The sequence below is a fragment of the Antrostomus carolinensis genome, unplaced genomic scaffold (genome assembly GCF_000700745.2).
Source record: "Antrostomus carolinensis isolate BGI_N321 unplaced genomic scaffold, ASM70074v2 scaffold27077, whole genome shotgun sequence".
In the NCBI taxonomy this organism is placed as follows: Eukaryota; Metazoa; Chordata; class Aves; order Caprimulgiformes; family Caprimulgidae; genus Antrostomus; species Antrostomus carolinensis.
Window position 1 is genome coordinate 10,176 of NW_010329895.1, and position 23,493 is coordinate 33,668.

At 42.5% G+C, this 23,493-nt stretch overlaps 1 protein-coding gene across 1 annotated transcript; it reads left to right on the forward strand.

Moving 5' to 3' along the window:
• Positions 1–277: 277 nt before the first annotated feature.
• On the forward strand, positions 278–19,425 carry ERGIC1 (endoplasmic reticulum-golgi intermediate compartment 1; the record flags this gene model as incomplete). Its single annotated transcript, XM_010172760.1, has 7 exons — positions 278–372; positions 1,117–1,241; positions 3,787–3,891; positions 8,408–8,468; positions 9,690–9,790; positions 12,547–12,669; positions 18,434–19,425. Coding segments are annotated over 7 exons (718 nt in total), but the record flags the coding sequence as incomplete, so codon positions are not given.
• Between the last annotated feature and the right edge of the window lie 4,068 nt (positions 19,426–23,493).

Consider the following 23,493-nt stretch of genomic DNA (forward strand, 5'->3'; position numbering starts at 1 on the left):
GCAGGAAGCATAAATCAGAGCAGGAGTTTTGTTTTCTGTGGGTGCAAAGGACTTCAAAGTCTTGTGCACTTGCCAAGCAAGAAGTAAAACTATATTGTGATTTGCACCCATGCAGTTGCGGAGGGCTTTTCCTGCTCTCTGTCTTGTAACTCTTGCAGCTGTCACACAGTCAAACCCCCTGCTTCAAAGTCTCCTTTCTTCTCTTCCCATGCAAGTTGTTTTTTTCCTGTGGAAAGTAGCTATGTGCCTTAACCTACCTGTGTTTTCTGTCCTCCAGAGTTAACGAGCTCTATGTGGATGACCCAGACAAAGACAGCGGAGGTAAAATAGAAGTGAACCTGAACATCAGTTTGCCAAATCTGCATTGTGAATGTGAGTACCCCTTTTCACTGACCAGTTTTTCTTTATGTTTTAAGTAATACTTGAAATGGGCCCAAACTGGTACAGTAGCTCTTCTGCAACAGGGTGGATGGAGATCAAGTAGCTGCAGCCTTTGCCAGTACCCCATCAGCCTTTACAGGCCAGGACACCTGTTTTCTTGGACCCTGTGCTCACTCTGCAGCCCCATGTAGTAGCTGACCTCCCCTGCTGGCCTCTTTCTAAATCTTGTTTCCTTTCTTCATAGTGACTTTTCTGTCTCTGGGAGCAAGAAACCTCCCAAGTTTCATTTATAACTCTCAATGCACTAACAAGTTGTTGGCTTTTCACAAATCACCTGCCTTGTCCACCTGAAGTTTTTCTATTTGTGTAACTGAGATTGCAGTCAGCTGGCAGGGTGTGGGAAGCATATTTGCATCAAATAGGCAGCCTGAAAAGTTTGGTTACGAAGTGCTTTCTGAAGAGCTGGTATAACAATTAATATTTGACAAATGACGTTACTAGCACAGTTGGCATATTTGCATCAAATAGGCAGTCTGAAAAGTTTGGTTACGAAGTTCTTTCTGAAGAGCTGGTATAACAATATTTGACAAATGACGTTACTAGCACAGTTTAGTCAAATGTCAGGAAAAAAGATGTGGATTTTTTCCCAGTAAAAGCAGTGCATGCGTTTCCTATGCAACCTTCCTGTTATTTCTTTTGTTTTGATTTTTGTCTCCTTCCCTCCCACCCATGCAGTAGTTGGACTAGACATCCAAGATGAAATGGGAAGGCACGAAGTGGGTCATATTGACAACTCGATGAAGATACCTCTCAATAATGGGGATGGCTGCAGGTTTGAGGGCCATTTCAGCATCAACAAGGTGAGTAGGCACGACAGTTGGTGAGTGTGTGCTGGCTGGGGAAATGCTAGCAAGATCTGTTTGTAAAATGCTCGTGAAGATCTGTGTGTTGGTGTCTCTCCTGTAGAATGTACATTCATATCCCTAATCAGTGATAAGTTTAAGTCTCTCGGTACCACGGAACACTGTGAGCAGTGGTGGCTGCGTAGTTAAACCCACAGAAAATGTGTTAGATCAGGATTTTTCTTCGTTCTCTAAAACAGGTAATTGAGATAGCATTGCTGAACAGCAGAAGGCAGCTCTGTGTTGTGGCCAGTGCTGTCTCTTTCAGTGCAGCAGCCTGGTGTGTAGGGGATGTATGAACTCCCTACAAATGCCAAATGGCTTCTGTGTTTACTCGTCATGACTTTTGCACCTCCAAAATGTGACTCACTGCGCAGAGGTCTTTGGCAATGTCTCTATCCAAGTGCTCTTTTGTTCTGAGAGCCGCAGAATGACAGGAATGTTCCCTACTAGAGGGTGCCAGCATAACAGAAGCAGCTCCGTGCTGAGATGTTTGGAATACATGCACGTGGCCCCTGCGCATGCTTTGTGGAGATGCTCCGATTCTGTCCTAAAGAATGAAAATCCAGGCCTGGAGGAGGCTCCTCTCTGGGATGGGTGTGTTCAGAGTTGAATAATCTTGCTATGTAATGCTGGAGATGACTAGCTGGGGTGGGGGAGGCAGTGGTGGGGCCCACTGATGTCCTAAGAAGGGCACACCCTTTATTCACGCCTCCTCATGTACCACAGGCTACAAAATCCTACTTCCTTCTTTTCCTCCCAGGTCATGTTAAATCGCATCTAAAAATAACAGGCAGAACGTCTTTCTGATTCTGTGGCATGGGAAGGATTAGGGACTTAGAAAGAGGATGTTTCTTTCCTCGCCTCTAAGCCACCAAGATTACTGGCAGCTGATAGTCCACAAAACTGGGAAGGGGCTTCTTGAAAGGTGGTTCTTGTTCTGTTAATTCCCAAAGCACAGAGCTGAAATTCTTGGGGTTTTGTCTGGTAGATGTGATGTGTTCTCCTCACTAAAGCAACTCACAAGGGAGTTGGTCTATGTGGCAGTGAGGAGCTCCCTTCACTGCTTAACCTGTAAAAATCTGCTAACTGTGTTGTTTCATATAGTGGTTGGGACTGCTGTCAGAGGTAGGGGACCTGCCCCAGGACTTCTGACTCTGAAAACCTGAACCTCTCGTGTATAATCTGGAAGCCTTCAGTCCTTTGGCAGAAATTGTACAGGCTTCTGTCTGAGCTGCTGTCTGGAGCGGGACATGGCCAGGCTTTGAAACTTGACCAAGAGTTCCACTTGGGTGTTACTCTCAAACCTGGAGAGGGAGGACAAGGTAACAGTGAGATGATTGTGTGTACTTTTTACTGCAGAGTCTGCCACCCTGTTTACTGAACTTGTTTATGACACAGCTTGTGTCTGCACCTGAAAGCGTTCCCAGGAGTGCACTGCTGTTCCTCAAGTCATTTCAATTAGCTTTCCTGAAAGCACATGGAACCGGCATGTGGCCTCCCATGGCCCTGCTGGTGAGGTGTCTGCAGAGAGCACAATGGGCACCAGTATAACCATCCTCCCACTCTTGTCTTAGGCCACATCACATTGCTCCTCCGTGTTGCCAAAGGGTTTGCAAATTAAGACTGCTTAATTTCCCAACCTTTTCTCACTAGGAAAAAAATTCTTACACCTTCCGTAATGGTGTTTGAGCTTAATCTGCTGAAAGGCTTCACAGAGTAGGGCTAGTGACCTGAAAAGTGTGTGCATGCTAGAGTGATCCCATCAGAATGACACCAGTGCTCATTTTTTGTATTGGAACTGAGTCCTTAGGTGAAATATGTATTTTTCAGAACTTTGAATTTCCCTCTGTTTAAAACATTAAAACCAGAAAATCCTGTCCTTGGAAGGGCTATTGTCCTTGGAAGGGCTGGAAGCTGAAGGTCTAGCTTAGTTTGTATAGGAAGTGACAAAATATTTGGTGGGGTTTTTTCTCTTTTTGTATAAAACTTATGCACAATCTTCTCAAAAGTAAGGTTGCTCATGACTGATATAACAACAAAAGTATATCCACAGCTTTCTTGGGTTGTTCTGCAGCAGTGGGCTCATTTACAAATGCGAGATGTGGGAGTAAAACGTTAAGCAACGTTTGTTGCCTGTCAAAGACATGAATCTTATTTTAATGGGTTTGAAAGACATAGCCTTAAGTGTTAGGAATCCCTAAAGTTGGGAGTGATCCACTCATCACCTCCTAGTCAGCAGCAGTAGCAATGTGAGGCTGCCAGAGTCTTGGGCTGTGGGATGTAACCGATCTCCACTCCATATGCAGTATGGTGGTGTTGGTCAAGTGCAGGAAGGTATTTCAGAGCCTTTCTCTCACATGCCAGAGGTTGTCCACTGCTAAGTAGACACAGCCTGCCAGGCTGGATGGATCCAGGCATTTCCACTTTATATCACAGAGCCTAGCAATGCCTTGAGGGATAAAATGTGAAATCCTGTCTTCCTTGTCTGGACTAATTTTAGGTCCCTGGTAACTTTCACGTGTCAACGCACAGTGCCACTGCGCAGCCTCAGAACCCTGACATGACTCACATCATCCACAAGCTCTCATTTGGGGACAAGTTACAGGTGAGTTCTCTTCCCTGAAAATTCCCTGGCTCTAGAAGAATAAATGCAATGAGGGTGACTTTAATATTAGACACTTTGTACATGTTCCTTCCATAAAACCACTGTGGGGAGGACATAAGAAAGGACTGTCTGGGTAAGCAAACCCATCCTTTGCTTTCATGCAGTGTACGCTCAGTTCAGAAGAGTTTGCAAACAGGTTACATGCCACCACTTCAGGAAGGAGCAGTATTCAGTAATGCAGTAACGTTGCGGTTTTAATGTGAAATTGAAAGTGCTTTTGGAAAACCATGTGGCTGTCTTCCTGCAGAGAGTAGAAATGAGGGTTCATGGCTTTGCAAAATCCTATGCAGTAGTGTTTTCATTATTAATACAGCAAACAAATCTTGACTGCCTTTGCAGAGTATGCTAAGGGGAGATGAACGCTACTGTCTTTACCATGGCACCAGTCAAGTTTTTTTTTTTAATTCACTTCACTGTACTTGTATAGCAGACACCTATTAGTCAAATTTCTTCTATGAAACACAGGTTAGACTTAGAACTGCCAGTTCCCTGCTGGGAAGAAGCTGAACGTGTGCACTTGCCCAGTGGATAGAGTTTCACCAGGTGTTGCAAGTTATGTAATAATTCCTGATTTCTCAATAAGGACAGATTACAGCACTTCTCTAGCCTACTTCCAAGGAGCTAGCATCATAGGTGGGAGTTATATATGTGCACACCCAGTTTGCGACTCACCCTAAACATTGCTTACCCATAGTCACTCTGTAATCTTCTTTCCTCAGCACAGACGTCTCATTAGTCTGCTTCTTGTACACCCACTTCCAAAACTCTTTTTCATGCTAACAAGTCTAAGCGTTGCTTTGTAGTCTTCTGACTCTGCTCCCGGCTTCTTTTAGGAAATATCTTGTGTGGGAACGCTGAAATATTAGCATATAAATAAGCTTGGCTTAATGTCTGTAAAACACACTGAGATTATGAAAAATATTAGCTAAGTGCTAATAGGGACTTCTGCAGTTTGCGTGGGAAATCAGTGCTCTAAGGTAGCATTCCCATTGTTTTATCATGGAGTCTTTGAGTAATGGACCTGAAGTGTGAATCAGCATGAATGAGATGAGAAGCCTGGACAGTTGGGGGCAAAGGAGCAAGCATTTTCAGTTCTAGTGGTGAGAAACCTGTCTAGCAAACACGTAGTTGGCTCATGATTTGGACGAGTTCTGATTAGTATTTTCAAAGCTCAAAATAACTACTCATCATATCATACACAAGAATGGAGTGTGTAGGTGCTGCTGATTCTGTAGGCAAACACGAGTTCAACAGCACAAATTAAAGAAGGATATGTTTACTAAACAGATGCTACCAAGACTTAGCTAGCAGTGTTGAGAGCCAGCAAGTACGGAGAGCTTTAAATCTATCTAGATACAGCTTTGAATATTTTGGATTATCTCCACCTGCCTTGGTGTAATATATGCTCATGTCTTAAAGGGGATGAGGAGCTTCTCATTCACTGGTGTCATGTGCTGGGAGTTAGTTCTTTGTAGGTTGTTACCAGCTCAGCCGGAACGATCCACTAAGGTACACACTGTGTTCTCCAGAAAAAAACACTCTGTTTGAAATAGAGATTTGAATCTCTTCTGGCATTGAATGAGTTTCAATTCTTCAACAGTACTTCATGCACAATAGTGGAATAGTTTTTGTAGATTTTTCCTTCATGTAGATGAGACCAAAATCCACACCAAGGGAGGTGATTCTGCCTCTCTATCCACTCTCATGAGACCCCCACCTGGAGTACTGCATTCAGCTCTGAGGCCCCCAACATCAGAAGGACATGGAGCTACTGGAGCAAGTCCAGAGGAGGCCACAAGGATGACCAGAGGGCTGGAGCAGCTCTCCTGTGAGGACAGGCTGAAAGAGTTGGGGCTGTTCAGCCTGGAAAAGAGAAGGCTCCAGGGAGATCTTAGAGCAGCCTTCCAGTACCTGAAGGGGGCCTACAAGAAGCCTGGGGAGGGATTTTAATAAGGGCACGTAGTGATAGAACAAGGGGTAATGACTTTGAACTGGAAGAGGGTAGGTTTAGATTAGATATAAGGAAGAAATTCTTTGCTGTGAGGGTGATGAGACACTGGCCCAGGTTGCCCAGAGAAGCTGTAGATGCCCCCTCCCTGAAAGTGTTTAAGGCCAGGTTGGGTGAGGCTTTGAGCAACCTGGTCTAGTGGAAGGGGGGCCTGCTCCTGATCGGGAGGTTGGAACTAGATGATCTTTAAAGTCCTTTCCAACCCTAACCATTCCATGATTCATGCATGTCAGATAATCTCATAGAGAAAGAGATGAGGAATGTAGGAGATTATACATTTTTAGTCATATAATTCTCTTGACTGCTTGATCATGGTGTTGAATAATACTGGTTTTAACCTTTGTGAAAGGTCTTATTTTTCCTTGGTAGTTGCAAAGTTGGAAGTTATTTTAACCTGCTCTTGGACTCTGCCTGAGTTATATGTCTAGTTCTATGTCTTTGTGTGTGTTTCTAGAGGTTAAAGCCTAGGGTGTTAAAGACCCTGACAGGCATTTTTTTGAGGTCCATGTTGCAGGAGAATAAAGTGGTGTCACTGTTAAACCACTGACCAGGCTCCTTTGCCATTAGTCCAAGCACTAGATTTGGCCTTGGTAGTGCAGTGCAGTCCTGAGAACGTCTGGCTAAACAGGCTTGTTTAAATTCTCTGTTGCAAAGCAATTTTGTTACTGTGGCCAAAAGCTTACTGCTTGTTGAAGTCCCTCCAGGTATTTAACAAGGTACAAACAAGTATGTTCCCCCAAGGAACACACCTGTGCACTTTGTAGAGCAGAGATTAATTAGCAGTATATGGACAGCAAGTATTGTAATGGGAGTCCAGAATATTCCACGAAGAAGATAATGGTAAAACATCAGATTGGGAACTACAAATGCCATCCATGTTACAAAGACAAGAGAGGCAAATGCACCAAAGGACCTGATGGCACAGAAACAGGCAGTTGTGGAGATGTCTGGTGGCTTTGTCTATGTGGAAGCCCTGTAACTCACAGCTTTGCAAACTTGCTATGTAGAGAGATGCAGAGCAGACAACTTTACATATAAACAGAAGTGTGGATGCTGGGGAGCTAAGGACAAGAACAAATATACAGGTACCTCACAGGATAGATACAGTTGTTTGCTAAGCAACCACTCAAATATTTACTGTTAGAGTGTTTGAAGTGGACCTTAAAGTCTCTGGCCCAGATACGCTGCTGTAAGAGACTTACTTCTCAGCTGTATAAAGAATGAAACATAAGACTGTAGCCCAGTCCAGGGGCTTTTCTTTCTTCATATGCTTTTTACAATGAGTAAAGAATATCTACAGTCTGCATGTGTAGTTTGGAAATGGTTGCTGTTGTGTAAAATACTTGAAATGCCAGCAGACTGAAGGCACTGTAGAAGGTTCAGATGTTGCTTTTGCTCTGTGCTTGTTACCAGCACCTTGCCAGCTGAACGTGCTGATGATGTTGTCTCTCTAGAATTTTATTCCTCAGGAAAGAAATGGGTTCAGTTGCTGCTTCCTCCAAACCGTCATCCATTCTGTGGCATTTAGAATAGAGAAATAGCCATTAGGATAAGACCAATACAACCACGTGCTATCAGTTCTTGAGAGGGTCTGGGAAGGAAATTGCATTGCCCTGTTAGTGAGGTGAAACTCTGTCACACCCATGACCAAATACTTCTTCCAAACTCTTCTTCCCTGTTGTCTTGCTTAAGGTCAGGAACTTCTAGGTTGTGGAGTTATTTGTCCTTTCTGTATAGCTTACTGCACATCATGTGAATGATGCAACCTCTAATCTACAGCTGTTTCCCTGTCTAGAGAGTTCACAAACTGATTATTCTGTTGGCGGACATCAGACTCCAGATCATAGTATGTGGAAGTCATGGGGTGGAAATCCTGTTATTCTGGGCAAACAGATACTTACATGCCTGAGACCAGCTGCAGAAAAAGCTGAATGGATGGCACTGTTGGCATGTGGCCTTCCCATCTCCAAGAGCATAGTGTGCGTGATGTGAAAGCTGGGCCAGTGAGTTAAAACTGTACAAGCCCAACTGCTCTGACATGAGCTGTCTTTACAGGAGAACTCTTTGAGTTTTAACCTGAATATGACTCCCATTTATTTCTCTTTCAGTCTGATAAATGAATTTCACAGTTAACTATGCAAAGCTGTTAGGAAATATCTCACAATGAAATTTCACAACTGGCCTCTTCCAGCTGCAATTCCTTTAGCTTTGGAGTGGTTTTGGAGTTTCATCTTGTAAGACATTGTGAAATCAACTTCTTTACTTGGAGCCAACCTCTGTGGTGATGGTCACTGAAAGATATTTCAAGTCATCTTTTACTGGGTTGAGGCTTTGTTTTTGGAAAGGTTGAGTCAGCCTCATCTCGTTGTTACAGGCTAGGATAGGGAAGGAAAAATCAAGAGTACCAAGTCAGAGCATAGTTTCTTCATACATCTTTTTGCTTTCCAGGTCCATAACGTTCATGGAGCATTCAATGCCTTGGAGGGAGCAGACAAACTCAGCTCAAATCGTATGTATTCTTGGTGATTACAGGTCGTAGCCACTCTCTGCAGGAGAGAGAACAGGGCCATTCATGCAACACTGGTGTATCCAGAAGTCTTTAATTTGCCTCTTTAACCAAAATGATCCAGATGTTGCTGACTGACATTTCCATTTTCTCCAGTGCCATATAGAAGGCTTAGCTCAAAAGCTCCTTTACAGCCCTTCTGCAACCTGGATATTGTCTCCAGCTCTGTTACGACTGACTCAGAATTACTGTGTTTTTTGTCCATATCTTATTCCTATAGCTTCCCTTTGCTCCTGTCACCACCACCACCAGAACTTCTCATTGTTCTGTGTTGCAAGTTAGCTCTTACCTTAAGTTCTACCCTGTGTCTGGAAGGTTAGACATTTTCATTGCCCTTCTTTATGACCAGCAGCACAAAAAGAAATTTCCAGTGCATGATATAATTCAGCATAATTTTTCTCCTTCAAGTGTTCAGGCTCCCGCAGGATATCAGTCTTGTCCACTTCTTGGAACAGAATTTATATGACTGTTCCTGAAGCTAGACAATTGTGGTAGTGTTTGTTTTGTTTTTTTTTTTTTCTCTAGGTGACAAATGTCATTGTGTTACACTTGGCCAAAAGATCCTGTAGAGAAATCATTTAGAATTCTGTTTTAGAACTGTTTCAGCAGACACAAAAAATGGCACAAGCCATTTAAATAATGCAAAAAAAAAAAAATTATTAATTGTTAAACAGCTGTAGGAGAAGGAAGAAGAGAAAGAAAGAAAGATGGGTGCACAAGAAATGGGACTACACAGGCTGTGATGTCTCAGCTTTTTCTGTCAAAAGAAGCTCAGTGAGCTGTAGCTCTAACCTTAGCTAGTTCTTGATTTAACCAGGACAGCTTTTTGTGGTACTGCTAAGTCTTATAATTTGTAGCTGCAAACAGTTAGGAAGGTTAAAGTGACCCAGACTCATGTCCTTGGGTTGTGGTACTACAGAAGTCTTAGAATGGTAGGCAGATTCTGTTGGCATCCAACTGCCTCTCAGAGTTTTGTACGAAGGACATAAATGTGGAGTGTGAAATTGACACTTAGTCACAAGACATGACAAAAGGAGGAGGGAGATACCTTTTCTGACTGACTTGTTTTAGTTTATTTTGCACATTTACTTTGAAATATTGTGTGGGCTGTGAGTCCTTTCTCTCAATGTTAACGTATACTTTCCTTTCCTTTCCTGACCGCAGCTCTTGCATCTCATGATTACATCTTGAAGATAGTCCCGACGGTGTACGAAGACATGGGCGGCAAGCAGCGGTACTCGTACCAATATACTGTAGCAAATAAGGTAAAGCAGCAGGTAGTTCTCAGAGAAGCTCCTTATTGCAGCCCAGTGGATGCATGGAGGATCTTCAGTCATCATTCCTCCTCCGCTTGCTCCTCTGCTCTGCAGCTGTGTGCAGAGCACAGCCGTGTGCTGTTTGTAGGTGAGCAGTAGCCTCTGCTGGGAGAAGGAGGAACTGAAGCTCTTCAGAGTGGGCCTCCCTCTTGCTCCTGGTGTTGGCATTTACCAGGGCTTGGGATTGTGACTGCTTGTCAGAGCAGGTGGTGCTATTTCTGTAACTCCAGAGAAAGGTATTCTTATTCCTGACTTTTTCATGTGTCAGTTTAACTGCTCTAGATTTCTACAAATTGTGTGGAAGGTTATAATATGCTGCAGGAGCTCTTCTGATTTGTGTCAAAATGCATCTGAATGGAAACTACAATTCAACTGAACATACAAAACAGCAATTACACATGATTTTATTAATAAAACAGTCTCAATTGTGATGGATGCATCATACAAATAAGTTATCAGAGTTTTTGGCTTTTTAAAAATGTTGATTTTGGATGTTAAGCCACTGAACCTGCAGCAGCAGATATGTACTAACTATTTCACACTGCCTGCTTTATTATAGTGGATTATGATAGTTACTGTAATTTATAATTCTAAAATTAATGTATATTAAACACGAAGATATTTGTATTTTAATAATACAATTTCTTGAACTTAAGAAAACCCACAACTATTTACTTTTTAAGGTAAAAAAGCCTCTTTCAATTTGAAATTATTTGCCAGTCAGGTGCCAAATGAAAGTCCAGAATCTGTTTATAATATCTAATTACTTCTGTTTTGCCATAACTGAGAATCAAGCACGCACTATCGTGGACAAATTCTCAGATTAATGTTCCTGTCTAGTGACTTTTGGGCTTGCTTGTACAGTGTGTCCCGATGATTTGGATGTCTCCCTCGATTCAGATTACAATGTATTTGTTCTGCTTAATGTCACAACTGTTGTTCTGATAACACTCTTGCTACGCAAGTTCTGAAAGTAATTTGGAAAATAGACAGCAAGAGCTTTTGACACTTATGTGAGCATGGTTGCAAATTGGGGCATTCGGCCAAGACTGACTCATTAGGGCAGGATTGCTGATGGGGAAAAGGCGAGAGGAAGGAAAAAATGAGGTCAGCTCTATCAAAACTTAAGTGCAGAGGGAACAGTGCTACCTCTGCGTTTTCTTCTCATTAAAAATAAATATTCTGTTATTGGTACTTTAGTCCTTAAATCCCATACTGATCAGTGGGAAACAGAGATCAGAAGCCATTGGGATAGTCTGGCACAGATTGATTAGTATGAAGAGATGAATCGAGTCTTCAAGTGTGGACTGTCTGTCTCTTCTCCCTTTTTTCCTAGACCCTCTGTTTCCTCACTTCCCCAAATAGCCGCTGTCCCAAGATATGCAGCAGAATTTCTACAATAAGAGCCCTGAAAATATTATGACTAGGGACTTCAACCATACTCTGCTTCTTTTGTCATCCATGGAAAAAAATCTAAATAGAGGGAAATTTGGGATTTGTATGAGATTAGTGGAGGTGATAGTTGCTATTTCACTAGCTCCCTCTGAGCTCACGGAGAGTAAAATTATCTTTTTCGTATCGTGCTTATGGGTGTCCTGTTGCTTGTCCTTTCTTTGTCTTAATAAATTATTTGAGGTTGTCTTTACCTCTGTACGAAGGAGAATTAGAAGAGAAGAGGTCATCTGAGTTGGCAGGCATGTCATAGGCCTAAAGAAGGGAAGAGCAGCAGCTGGGTAAAGAGGTGGTGTGTGCCATGCCGGTGCCGATGGCTCTCATTGGATTACTGAGTCCTCAGCCTGCTTTTCTTTGATATTTCTTCAGTCTGTCAATATAAATGTCCTGATCCTTGAAAATTTACATATATTTCCACTGAGAGCACAGAAGAAATATTAGCTCAAAAATATGTGACTTCTGATACTAAGCTGGTGTTAGTATCTGTTCTACTTTGGCATTGTGTGGTATGTCTTGTTGGGGTGTTGTCCTGCGGCTGATTGATTGCAGGGTACCTGTTATTAAAGAAATGGGCTAAAGGAGATTGTCACTGGCAATCTGAAGATGTCTCTCCTGAACCAGCTTGGAATATTTTTTGAAATTCTGAGAATATTTTTCTGTATAGTTTCATTTTGGCTTTCAGCATGATTTTTAAGCACTGATTCTACATGGTTCATGCTGAGTGGGCAGAGCATTCACATTGTCGGTCCCAATGCGAAGGGCGCCTCACAGACAGGAGCTGCTGCTTGCTGTTCTGAGTGCATTGACAAGAAGGGATTTTCACATTCTCACTATTTAAATTCTATTTGTTTGGTTAATATCCCAGTATACTGTTTACATATTGACAGTACAAAAACTTTACCTGCAATCACTTAGAGACTGCTTGTGTTTAAATAGAGCAGATCTAAGCTAGAGAAATCAGTGTCAGCCTTTCCGTTTACTTAATTGACTTTGAATGAAGGTGAGAGTAAGCACCATCACTCTCTGTTCCCAGCTGTATCGTTATCAGACTGTAAAGAACTCATTTTCCTGTTTGATAAGGATGGGGAGTGGGCAGTCATACAGGAATTAACTGTTTGCTTCTTTTGGTCTGATCATTAGTATCAAACAATGGAGTAAGGGCCAGATCCACAGAGGCAGTTGTATTGCAGACACTCTATCTGGAATGAGATTGCTCACATTTTCTGCTGTTTTTCCCCCACTTTCTTTTCTAGGAGTATGTAGCCTACAGTCACACTGGCCGCATTATTCCAGCTATCTGGTTTCGTTACGATTTGAGCCCCATCACAGTGAAATACACAGAGAGGCGACAGCCTTTGTACAGATTTATCACATCGGTGAGTTACTCTAAACCTCTAATTCTCCCTTCTCCTGCCTGCCTTTCGTTTCTCTTCTGAGACTTTCTTGTCCAGAAGAGTTGAGTTTCTGCTTCAGGGCATTGTGACATGCTTGAAATTAAACAGTAAGTACATCACTGCAATTGTACTGAAGTGTAAGTGAGGTAACTGGTAAGCCCTACGTCTGACAATTTGATTTAATAGCTAGGCACAAGAAGAAAGAAAATTATCCTATCCAAGAAGTGCCAAACTCTGTCTAGGCAGGATGGGCACTATTGCAGCATGTCAGAAACTTGGAAGTAAAGCTAATGTGGTATGCAGTAAAGGATGCTGCAATAAACCGTCTCTCTGATAATGAGATCTAACTTGCAGAGAATGGAGGGTAGTTGTTTTACTCAGTGCTGCTGCTTGGCTTAGTATGGGTATGCCAGTTCCAGGCATTTACTCCTGGGTAAAAGTGGAGAAGAGCTGCATTATCAAATTCCAGAGATATTTTCCTGACGAATTATGTTTTGATCTATCCAGATAACATCCTGCAGTACTGATCTTGGCATCTGTAACAAAGTTGTACTGTCCAAATGGCTAATTAGGCAAAGAGCTATTTAAAGATCTTCCAGAACTTTAAAAAAGGGTCCTGAGGGAGTTGGCTTAAAATTTAAGCTGCAGTCTGCTGTGCCAGTGAGGCATGGTAGAATGTGAAGTGGTTGATAAATTGACTATAATGAAGACCTCGGATTTTGATTTTGAAACTGTTTGAATATTTTAATTGGAAGTAACATAAACAGTGTGGCTGTGTTGCACTTAAAGATTTTGATTTTGCAGCTTCTGATAAACACCAAGTTCCCTTCACTGAACTTTAGAAATGCATGTCATCTCTAGGATACACAAATACCAAGAGAAAGGGACTTGAAGCAAAATCTAAATATTGTGGTTTAAAACCTTCTTTTCTTAGCATGTCTATTTGGTTTCAAAATATAATCCTAAAAAAGGTCAAACATCAGCATTTTATGACTTGGCGTCTCATACTGCCTCTACTTCTTTCTCTAACAATATACTCTCATAGGTTTCTTACACATCATGTTGGGGGTGAGGGTGTAGAGGTGTTTTTATCAGGAAACAGTGTTTGGAAATGATTGATAGCTGACATTATCTGTTGCCATGTCTGTTGCTAGCATTGATTTACTGCTGATATGCCATTGTATGCATATAAATAGCATCTTTGTTGAATTTGATACCGTGCTTCAGAGTTTACATTAGGAGTCCACAGAAGATACTTTCCTCACTGCTTACCACAATGACCTTTTGGATTTGAGATGGCTCCAGTTAGAATTTTGCCCCATCCTGTCTGTAAAGTTAGCCAGGCATATACTGGCTGCTAGACTGCTGAAGAAGAGGCTTACAATTTATTTTTGTCTACTTTCTTTGGTCTTATAAATGGCTATAGTCTCAAGCAGCTCACTTGGGGCCATTCCAATTGAGTGTCCTTCCTATGGAAACGTGTGGATGGCACTGATATCTGCAGTAGCTGTTGTGCAGTGCATCAGACAGGTGTGCCAGACCCTTGTCAGACGTGGCTGACTTAGAGGCAGATCCTTGTTACAGATGCTATTTTGTGGCTATCAGTCTGGACCATCTGGCCCTGGTACGGGTGACCTGCTTTTGCTCTCATTCAGGCTAGGAACATTTTACAGTAAGGCAGCCTTGGCTGTGTATGTGCTACACTTAAAAGCTTTACAGCATTCAAGGTGACATTGAAAAGGTTGGAGGGGGGGAACAGTGCTGCAGAGGATCAAAACACCTTTTGTTCTAGGTTTCCTTGCCCTGTTTGATGACGTGATCTGTTCCGTTGTCCTTTCCACTGCTTTAGCCCCTTCCTGTATCTCCAGCATGGCCTTTTGCATCACAGTTGCTCTGGAGACCAGTTAGTGATGATCAGCACTGGGCTGAGGTCCAGACAGAGATTGCACTGGGGCATCTGGAGTCATTACTGAATGGGGCTGGCCATGGAAAACATCAGCCTTTTCTGAGCAGCAGCTGCTTAATTTAAAAAACACAAGAGGGGCTGGGGGGGTGGGGGGGGGTCACCTGCAACTCCTTTTAGTGAACATATGCTTATTAGGGCACCTGTGGGGCTTTCAGTATATTTAAATATGTCCTGGGGATAGGGGAGGGTCCTGTGGGTGTGAAAGAGACTTTAGGGGGTAAACGGTGTCAGTATTGGAGGGAAGAATACACTGTGAAGGAACAATCCCATGCAGAGAGAGCAGATGAGAATGGGGGGTTGGCTGTTCAGCAGAGAGCCAAAGTAATCTCATTCTGCTGCTGGGAAGGTGATCTGATGCTCTTTGTTAGTAATGAGTTTGCCCCCAGAAAAATTCAGTGCTGCTAAAAGCAACATTATAGTGCCATAGCAGTGTTCCCAGGTCTTCTGTGTTCCCAACAGACCCACTTTAACTCATGCCTGCTCCTTGGGTTTTTGTGGTATGAAGAATTATCCTAATTTTCTGTACCATGGGAGGTGCATCCTGTGCAGGACAAAAGGCATTGCTTTAGCATAGATTTTTCTTGACATGCCATGCTTCAAAAAATTCAGTACTAAATAAGAATTTTTATTGCTGGTGGGTTGGTGCTGCTACTACCACTGTGCTGTGAATTTGCCATGGATCCTGGAGTTAAAGCACAGACACTTGGCATAGTGTTAAGCACAGTAGGTTTTGCCTGTTAAACTGTACTGCTTAAAATCAAGGCATCTCCCCATAAAGAGAAGCCATTCGTGGCCTCATGGTTGAGGCTATGGAGCAAGGGGGAATGTTTCACTGCTGAAAATGTATGAGTTCCTGTAAGTGGCCAAACTGAAAGAAGTTTTTATCATGAGGTCAGTGTAGGGGCTGGGAGGGGAGAGCAGGCAGAAAACAAGCCAAAATTCTGCTGAAGCATTCAAAATCCAAAGAAAAAAATAGAATCTCCTGATATGAGAGGACTTGTCTGCCCTCTAGATGTGAAAGAAATTAAACTGGAAATAATGGGAAGGGGAATGGTTGCAGGGAGAATTATTTCAGCCATGGGGACCTGTTACCGACAGGTATCATAGACTCCATCCTGTGCCATTTTTAAAGCCAAAACAGTGTTATTCTACAAGATGTGCTGCAGGTCAGCCAGAAATCTCTGGGTGGGACTCTGCAGCTTACCTTACTAAGAATTACCTGGGAGTCCTACTGGTCCCCTCTATCCTTAAAAGTAAATTTGATTGTAAGACATCCCAGAGGTCCACAGCTTGCAGCCTTGCCTCCTCCTACACATCCACTCATGTTTTCCTTTAGACTTCAGCCTGCATCCCAGCCACTGTCCTATAATCATATTCTGTTCAAAACCCTTGTGTGTACCCCACATTGCATGGTCTCTTCCTGCTGTAATTATTACACCTCTAGATTTATTTTCCTTCTTCCTTTAATGGTTGGGCCTGAGTCAAATGATAACTTCATGGAGGCAAATGCAGATCATTCCCAGTATAAAACTCCATTAAATATAAATAAGTGCCTGACGCCTAACTTCCTTCAGTGCTGCTGAGGAGCAACTCTCCATACGTATTAGAACCGTGATGATAAAGGAACACAGCGGTGCAGCTTTTTTGCTGACCTAGAGACCATCCCCGGTGCTGCCTTTTTTTTGTCGCAACGGAACAAGAGGGCTGTGTGCGTGCTGGGAGGCAGGCTCCAAGCAAATGCCAGGTGTGTGTGACTCATAAACACTCAGCAGTACAGAGCTGTGCAGATGAATATATATTTTTTTTCTATTCCCCACCCCCTTACACTGCTGCACTGAAATCAGATTTTCCTGCCATATGATGCAAAATCTTAGTGTTGGATGGTTTTTCTGTTGTTTGCGGTGTAACCTCTCCTGTCAGCTGAGCTGCTCTGGACCGAAATAACCCAACTCCATTGTGGTCATTTTCCCTGAAAAGTCACCCTGCGTCATGCTCAAAGGGACAGCAAGGAGGGGGGCACAGGGGGCAGGAGCTGGACTTCTCTAAAAATACTAACTTTGCCTCAGGCTGGTGCTCTGGTTTTAGAAGCCTTTATCTGCTGGAATGCCAGCTGTCCTGCAAAAGCCAGGTTTACTGCAGCTCCTCATTTCACTGAGCCCACTAAACACATATATCTTGGTTATAAATATGCATGTAAATCAGTGCTTTATTTCTTGCTGCCTTTGCTCACCATTAATGAACTGTTTGTTCTGTTGCCACTAACTCCCCACTGAGCTGAATGCTGCTGCTATGTTACTCTTTTGTCTGTAACTTTGCCCATGGGGTGTAGTGCTGTGTAGAAGAGACGTGGCACAGTAAGTCTAAGTGTGGCACTGGTTCCCTTCTATGGCAGTTGTATTGCATTTCCCTGATACCCTGCTATACTGGCTTGCTGATTTAGGGTTCCTCTCTCTCTTTCTCTTGTCTTCTAGCTCACAGCAAAATCCCCCTTTTCCTAGGCAGGCTCTTTTCAGGAGATAAGCTCTGTATCTTGTCCCTCTCTCACTGACCTGGCGTCTCTTATTCTCAGAGCCACCTAATCCTACACAATGTAAAAGACCAAATTAAAAGGGCATCACAGTTATGAAGTAAAAAATGTGGGAGTTAGGAAATGCCAGGTCCTGTGGAATTATAACTTGACTCTTAAATGTTATTAGGTTACATTATTGTGTGTCATACTTTCCATGTGAACCCTGCCTTATGCAGTGCTCGGGCTGGGGTGGTACCCTGTGAGCAGCGTTTCTTCCCATCCTGTGGTTTTTGACTTCTGCCTTGTTACTAGCAGGTGGTTTGCATTAACCTGGTCCTGAGCACAAGTCATATGTTTCCACAAGAAGTCTGAGATGTTATTGTCATGGTATTGAACCCTTCAAATGTGTATTCCATCGCAGTTTCCCTGGGAGGCAAGTTTGCCTTTGTCCCCATTTCATAGATAAGGGAATTGAAGCAGTGTGTTGCAAAGTCCATAACTGGTGCCCCCTGATTTTGGGTGCTCCAATCCAAGGTACCTTTGGTTTGACATGTCAGAATACTTTAGCATTTTTCTAGCATTTGAGAACTGAAGTAGGCTGTTAGGCTAATCAATAGATTATTTTTTTTTCCCTAACTCTGTGCTTGAAAATTATTATGTGTTTTTACTGATGTTTAAATAATTCAACCCAAGACATCTTGCATGGAAAACTTTGGCACACAAAGAGTTAAGTTGGCAGGGCTTTTGTAAGCAGCCCTTGTAATGGAAAGTGTTAGACAGACTTAGCTGTAGGTGTCACTGGTAGCTAGGTTTCTCTGTTAGTCACTGTCCTTCACATGCTATTTAAGTGTCTTTTGCCCCTTTGCAAATGCTCTATCTTGTGAAATAGGGAAAAGACTACAAGGCTGTGGTATTTGTAATAGAAAACAGTAGTAGGAACATATGAGCAACACAGAGCTTCTAGAAGGCTTTGTTAGGGGGAGCTTAGCCCAGAAAGGAAGAGCATTCATGCTGTAGGCTTCTAGGAGCTGGGATTTATGATTGGCTTGGGCTGTGGTGAGTTCAGGATACCACTAAGTTATTCCATTGTAGGGAATGTTTTTCCTGAATGATTGTCCTGTAATTACATTCCCAGTACTGTTACCCAGTTCTTACTGTGCTTCCAGAAAATACCTGAGCAGTAGGCAATAATATCCTTCCCCTCAGTTTCAAGCTGTGTAAAAGTTTCCCTCATCACTGACAGACCTGTTTCCTCTCTCTGTACATTTCAGATATGTGCCATCATTGGAGGAACATTTACTGTAGCTGGGATCCTCGACTCCTGCATCTTCACAGCATCAGAGGCCTGGAAGAAGATCCAGCTGGGAAAAATGCAGTAGTGATGAAACTCTACCCTAGTCTTCAAGGACAGGAGCAAAGATTGAGAAATCTACCACTACCTGTTTTTGTCTTTATTTTCTATTTGATTGAATCAATAAGCTTTTCTCTAATCAGGCTGTTCAGTGAAGACGTCTTCAACAAATCAAAGAAATCTCCATGCATTTCAGAGCTCTGAGAGTGAAAAATCAATGGAATCAGGGCGTGGATTTTGATTCTCTGCCCCCAGAAAGAGAGGTTGAAATGCCGTATGTGAAATACACTGTCAGATTTAAGTAAGGATGACAGTCTGTTCTCTGGGAGGTTCCTACGGCAGTGTACAAACTAGGGAGTAGATTGCAGAGAGTTGAGCTGTCTTGTGTCACTTTCTGGAATCCTGTTGGATTTGCATGATTAGACAATCGACTTTTGTATAAGGCAAAATTATACATTAGGAAGAAATTCCACCCTTGGTGCCAAAAAGGTGATGTATCTGTTGGTGAGGAATGGAAAGTGTTAGTCCCCGTAGCAAACTTTAGAGACAGAGGGCAGAAATAACATCAAGAAATATTTTGTGCTTTTATTGAAAGCTCTTTTGTTCGGATACGACCTTTCTAATGAAATGAGCATACAAGAAGAGGAAGCCTTCTCCCAGCTACCTTTTCCTGGGTAATCTGTGATCCAGGCAGCAGAGGGCCTTTCTTTTATTCTGGATGTAAAAGTGGTTTCATTTCTTCCCAGAAACTGAATATCCAGTCTTGTGTTTACAGGTGGCATGAAGTAAAAACCAAACTGAGCAACACAGTTTTATGTGGCCTTTGCTTTGAAAGGGAATAGCTGTCTTTACAGCATTAGCTTTTATTCTTTCTTTTGTTTTTTTTTTTAAACAAAGACCACCCAACAGTCTGGATTCTGCACTTCTGCTTTATTATTATTATTTTTTGTTATTGTTGTTATTTTGAAAAGGGGTTTTATATTCTCTGTGTTCAGAAAAATGGTGCAGTTTTCTGGGTGGATGATGAGCACAGCTTACTGTCTTGCTTTGTGTGTGCATATTGAATACACCTGTCAAACACAGGAAGTCTGTCTTTTCAGGATTTAAGGTGCCTCCCTTTTCCTTTAAAATTCAGTCAGGCATTTTTTCTGAGTCCTAGACTGACACTGTTCACCCACAGGTACACCAGTAGCAGGGCAGGCATTCCCACAAGCTGGCCCCTGCTAGTAGTTGTTTCATTTTATTCCTTAAAATGGTACCTGAGCTTCCATGTCCATTCATTCAAGCCTTGTCTTCTGGAGCCTCCAATAAAAGGAGGTGTGAGGGGAAAACTACTGCCAGGTGTGGCTTGCATGTAATGGTAGACACAAGTTCACTAAAATTAGACCAATACCCACCAACGCATTTTCTGTAGCCTCCCAAATGTTCCTTGAGTAGTAACAGTCTCTGCATGCTTTGTAAATGTCTGAGCTGAGGATACACAAATTTAAAGTGTTCCAGGATGGATAAAAACCATGAAATAAAAATCTTTAACTCAATCAATGCTGTAAATTCTACCACGGGTGCAGGATTTCTCTTGAATAATATCTAGTGCCCACTGCCCTTTCCTGAAGGCAAAAGTATCCAAACATTATACTGTAATACTATGAATCTTTGAATATTCAGTGTTAATGCTAGTCAGATGCATTTCAAAAGTATTCCTAATATATGTCTGTTGAAATTGTCTCATTGCTTTGGCAGTAGGAAAGGTAGCCAGTTTTATTGACACACCAAAAAGAAGCAGCCAACATCCTCCCCCTGCCATCCTCTGTGTCTAGTGACATTTGTAATTTGGGACAAATTACAACGTTGGAATTTTTTTCCCCTGTTCTTATTATGGACTGATTGCTGTTACTTTAGGTGTAAACTAGATGGTGTAACTTCCTGTATCTGTTAATGTATGGATAGATTTTATACATTTTTTTCCATTTACAAAAATCAACTTGAAAATGAGATGCTTGTCTTCATTTTGGTTCGTGCGTCCGTGTGCCTGGTACCCACTGGGTGGTGGCGGCTGCCTGGTGGGAGCCGGGAGTTTCCATTGCATTTGCTTCTCTTGCTGGCTGAAGGATTTCCTCTAATCCACTGTGACCAGATGAAGCTTACAGCAAAAATGTCCTAGTTTTCCCTCTTGAGTTTGTTGAATCTTTGCTCACAGCTTGTGAACCCAGTGGATTACAAGGATGTAATTTTTAGTATGTTAGCAGTGCATCCTGCTCCTGAGCTGTGCAAGAGAAGGTCTTTGTAGCGTGGTGGATTGTACTGTTAGTTTTCCAAAATTACTTCCCTGGTACAGTTTCTTCAACTCAAAGAAGCGAAGCTGGTTGCAGATTCCTTGTGGCCCTTGGTGTGTTATTTCTGCCCTTCTCCCCGTCCTCTGTCTGAATTAAACGCCGCCTTCTGTGCAGTTCAGGCCAGTTCTCTAAACCAGACCAGTGAAATTGTTTGGCTTTTTTTGGAAACAACAGATGCATACTTCAGCGTGCCTGCTTTCTCTGCCAAAATGTCCACTGCAATAACCTAATAAATCACATTTTTTTTGCTAGATGTGGAAACCAAATCATACTCAAGTTCTAGCCAACCTCTGCTGAAGAAACAATCCACAGCTTAGTTCTCTAAACCAGGTCTAAGCCTTTGAGTACTGCAAGCCAACGCTACCTTCTGGGTCCACTGTAAGTTGTGGCAAGCTTGTCCTTCAGACGTGGCTGGCTTGGGTCGTGTAATGATGCTGCATCATGTGTTTACAGAAGAATCTACTCTTCATCTCTCCAAATGTGAAAGTGAGGCAGTTACTGTTGTAAGCAGTGCTGCCCCATGCATACATGTCTCATGACATTTCACTTTTATTTTCAAACATTTTTCTAGAGACAAAGTGAGCTTGGTTATGCTTTTAAACATCAATGCAAACAAAAATTATTTCAAGTCATAGTGGAAGGAGAACCATCAATGGTAGGTGTTCATCCATATTTCCAACTTTCCTCTTTCAAATTAGTATTTTGACAGAAGTATTTGTGGTTTTCCAAGAAAGACATCCCTATAGGAAGTAAAATATTTAAAACTGGCATATATTCCAGTTTAAATAAGCCCCTCTAAAGCGATGTTCCGTCATACAGTGAGAACTTGTGGCGTAGGATGCTTTGGAATGGTGAAGTTAAAATTTTTAGCTCTAGGGAAAGCTGTGCTTAGGTATATTTTAGGCAGTATGTGGACTGCTGAAGATTATTTTTTAAGAAAAAAAAAATGGAAATAGGGTAAGAAAAAATTGGAAGACCTGCATTTGTGGATGTTTGATCAGATTTATCAAATACTTGCATTCAACTACTGCTCTGTAAAAAGTGAAATCTGCAATGTAGATGGTAATGTCTGTAGTTAATTTCTGAATATTTCTCATTTAAAGTTGTTTTTTTTATTTGTGTGGTACACAAACTGTTCAGGCTGAAAATGATTGTGATGAGTATCTGCTTTAGAATAGCTGATTGAAGTTTCAGAGGAAATACGTCGATGAGGTATTTCTCAGTAGTCCTTGGAAGAAGGGAGAGAGGGGCAGGGGAGGGAGGACGTAGTCCTGTAGTATGTTATGGTGATGTTTAAAGCACAAGTCTTTGCATTTTTACAGTGGAGATTATTAAGGAGTTCTGGCATTATTCTTTTAATTTGCAACCTTATGTTAATAAAATATTAGCCTTTATAGTTCTATAATTAAAAGTAAAACTGGTGTTTTTATTGGCTTCTTTTTGCACGACAATTGCAAAATCAGTCTAAAAGGGCTTTTTTCTTTGCTTTTTAATTATTATTTCAGTGAACTAAGCGTTATCACACAATGAAATCACTGAAAGCCAGGTCACTGTGTAGAAAGTTAACACGACGCTCTTTTGTAATCGGCACTGAGTCATGTCTGGACATTCAGTGCTTGGTCTGAACAGTACCAAGTGTCCTAACCACCCTTTTTTTAACGAGAGGTGAGTGGACTGTGCTTGGAACTTGCTGGGTTTGGCTTTAGTCACTGTGCCCCTTGGTATATAAAATAACCCAGTTTTTGTTCTCCCCCTCCTTTAATTTCCTTTTAGCCTTGCTTCACTAAGTATTTAGAAATAGGTCTGAGCCAATTATTAAAGATAAAATAGTTAAAGGTTTACAACATGATTAATTTGGGCACTATATATCTGCACCATATTAAGAAACCAATTCCTTTAAGTTCTGGTCTGCTGTAGGACGTGTTCTTGAAGGAAGAGATCCTACCTGCTTCCAGTTAACCGCAAGAATTGATTAGAAGTTAGTTTTCCAGAAGTGATGGGATGATGCTGAAAGGATGTGTAAAGGATGAGTAAAGGCAGTGGGAAAAGCATTTGTCCAACCTTCAGCCTGTTGCAACTCAACAGCAACTTTCCCAGCCTGTCTTTATAAACCAAAACCCAATCAAGGGTCCGTACTGCTTCTCACTTGATTGAATGGATTGAATGGTTCATTTCTACCAACAACATATTCTGCCATGAATAATTTTCCGTGTCCTGAAAAAATACAATAGCACCAAATCTACCCTAAATACAAGCAGTTTGTGCAGGTAAGTTAGGTGATGGAGGTGGGGATGCAGGTGTCAGTGCACACAGGCACAGGAGCAGGGTCTGCGCTGAGAAACTTGGCGGAAGCCCCGGGAACCTGGTCTCCCTTTTGGCTGAGGGACAGGGGCTGTCGGAGCGGGGCTGGAGAGGGGGGAGCTGGATGCAGGTTGCTCTGTGATCATCCGCGTTCGGGGGCGGCGGGATGTGGAGAGGAGCAGCTGCTGAGACATAGCTCTGACTTTGGGCGTGGTGACGGGAGGGGGTGCGGGAACAGATGCGGGGACCCCCGGGCAGGGATGGTGCCCGGGTTGGTACCGGGGGTGGACATGATGCCCGGGTTGGTACCGGGGTGGTGATGCCGGGTTGGTACCAGGCGGGCGCC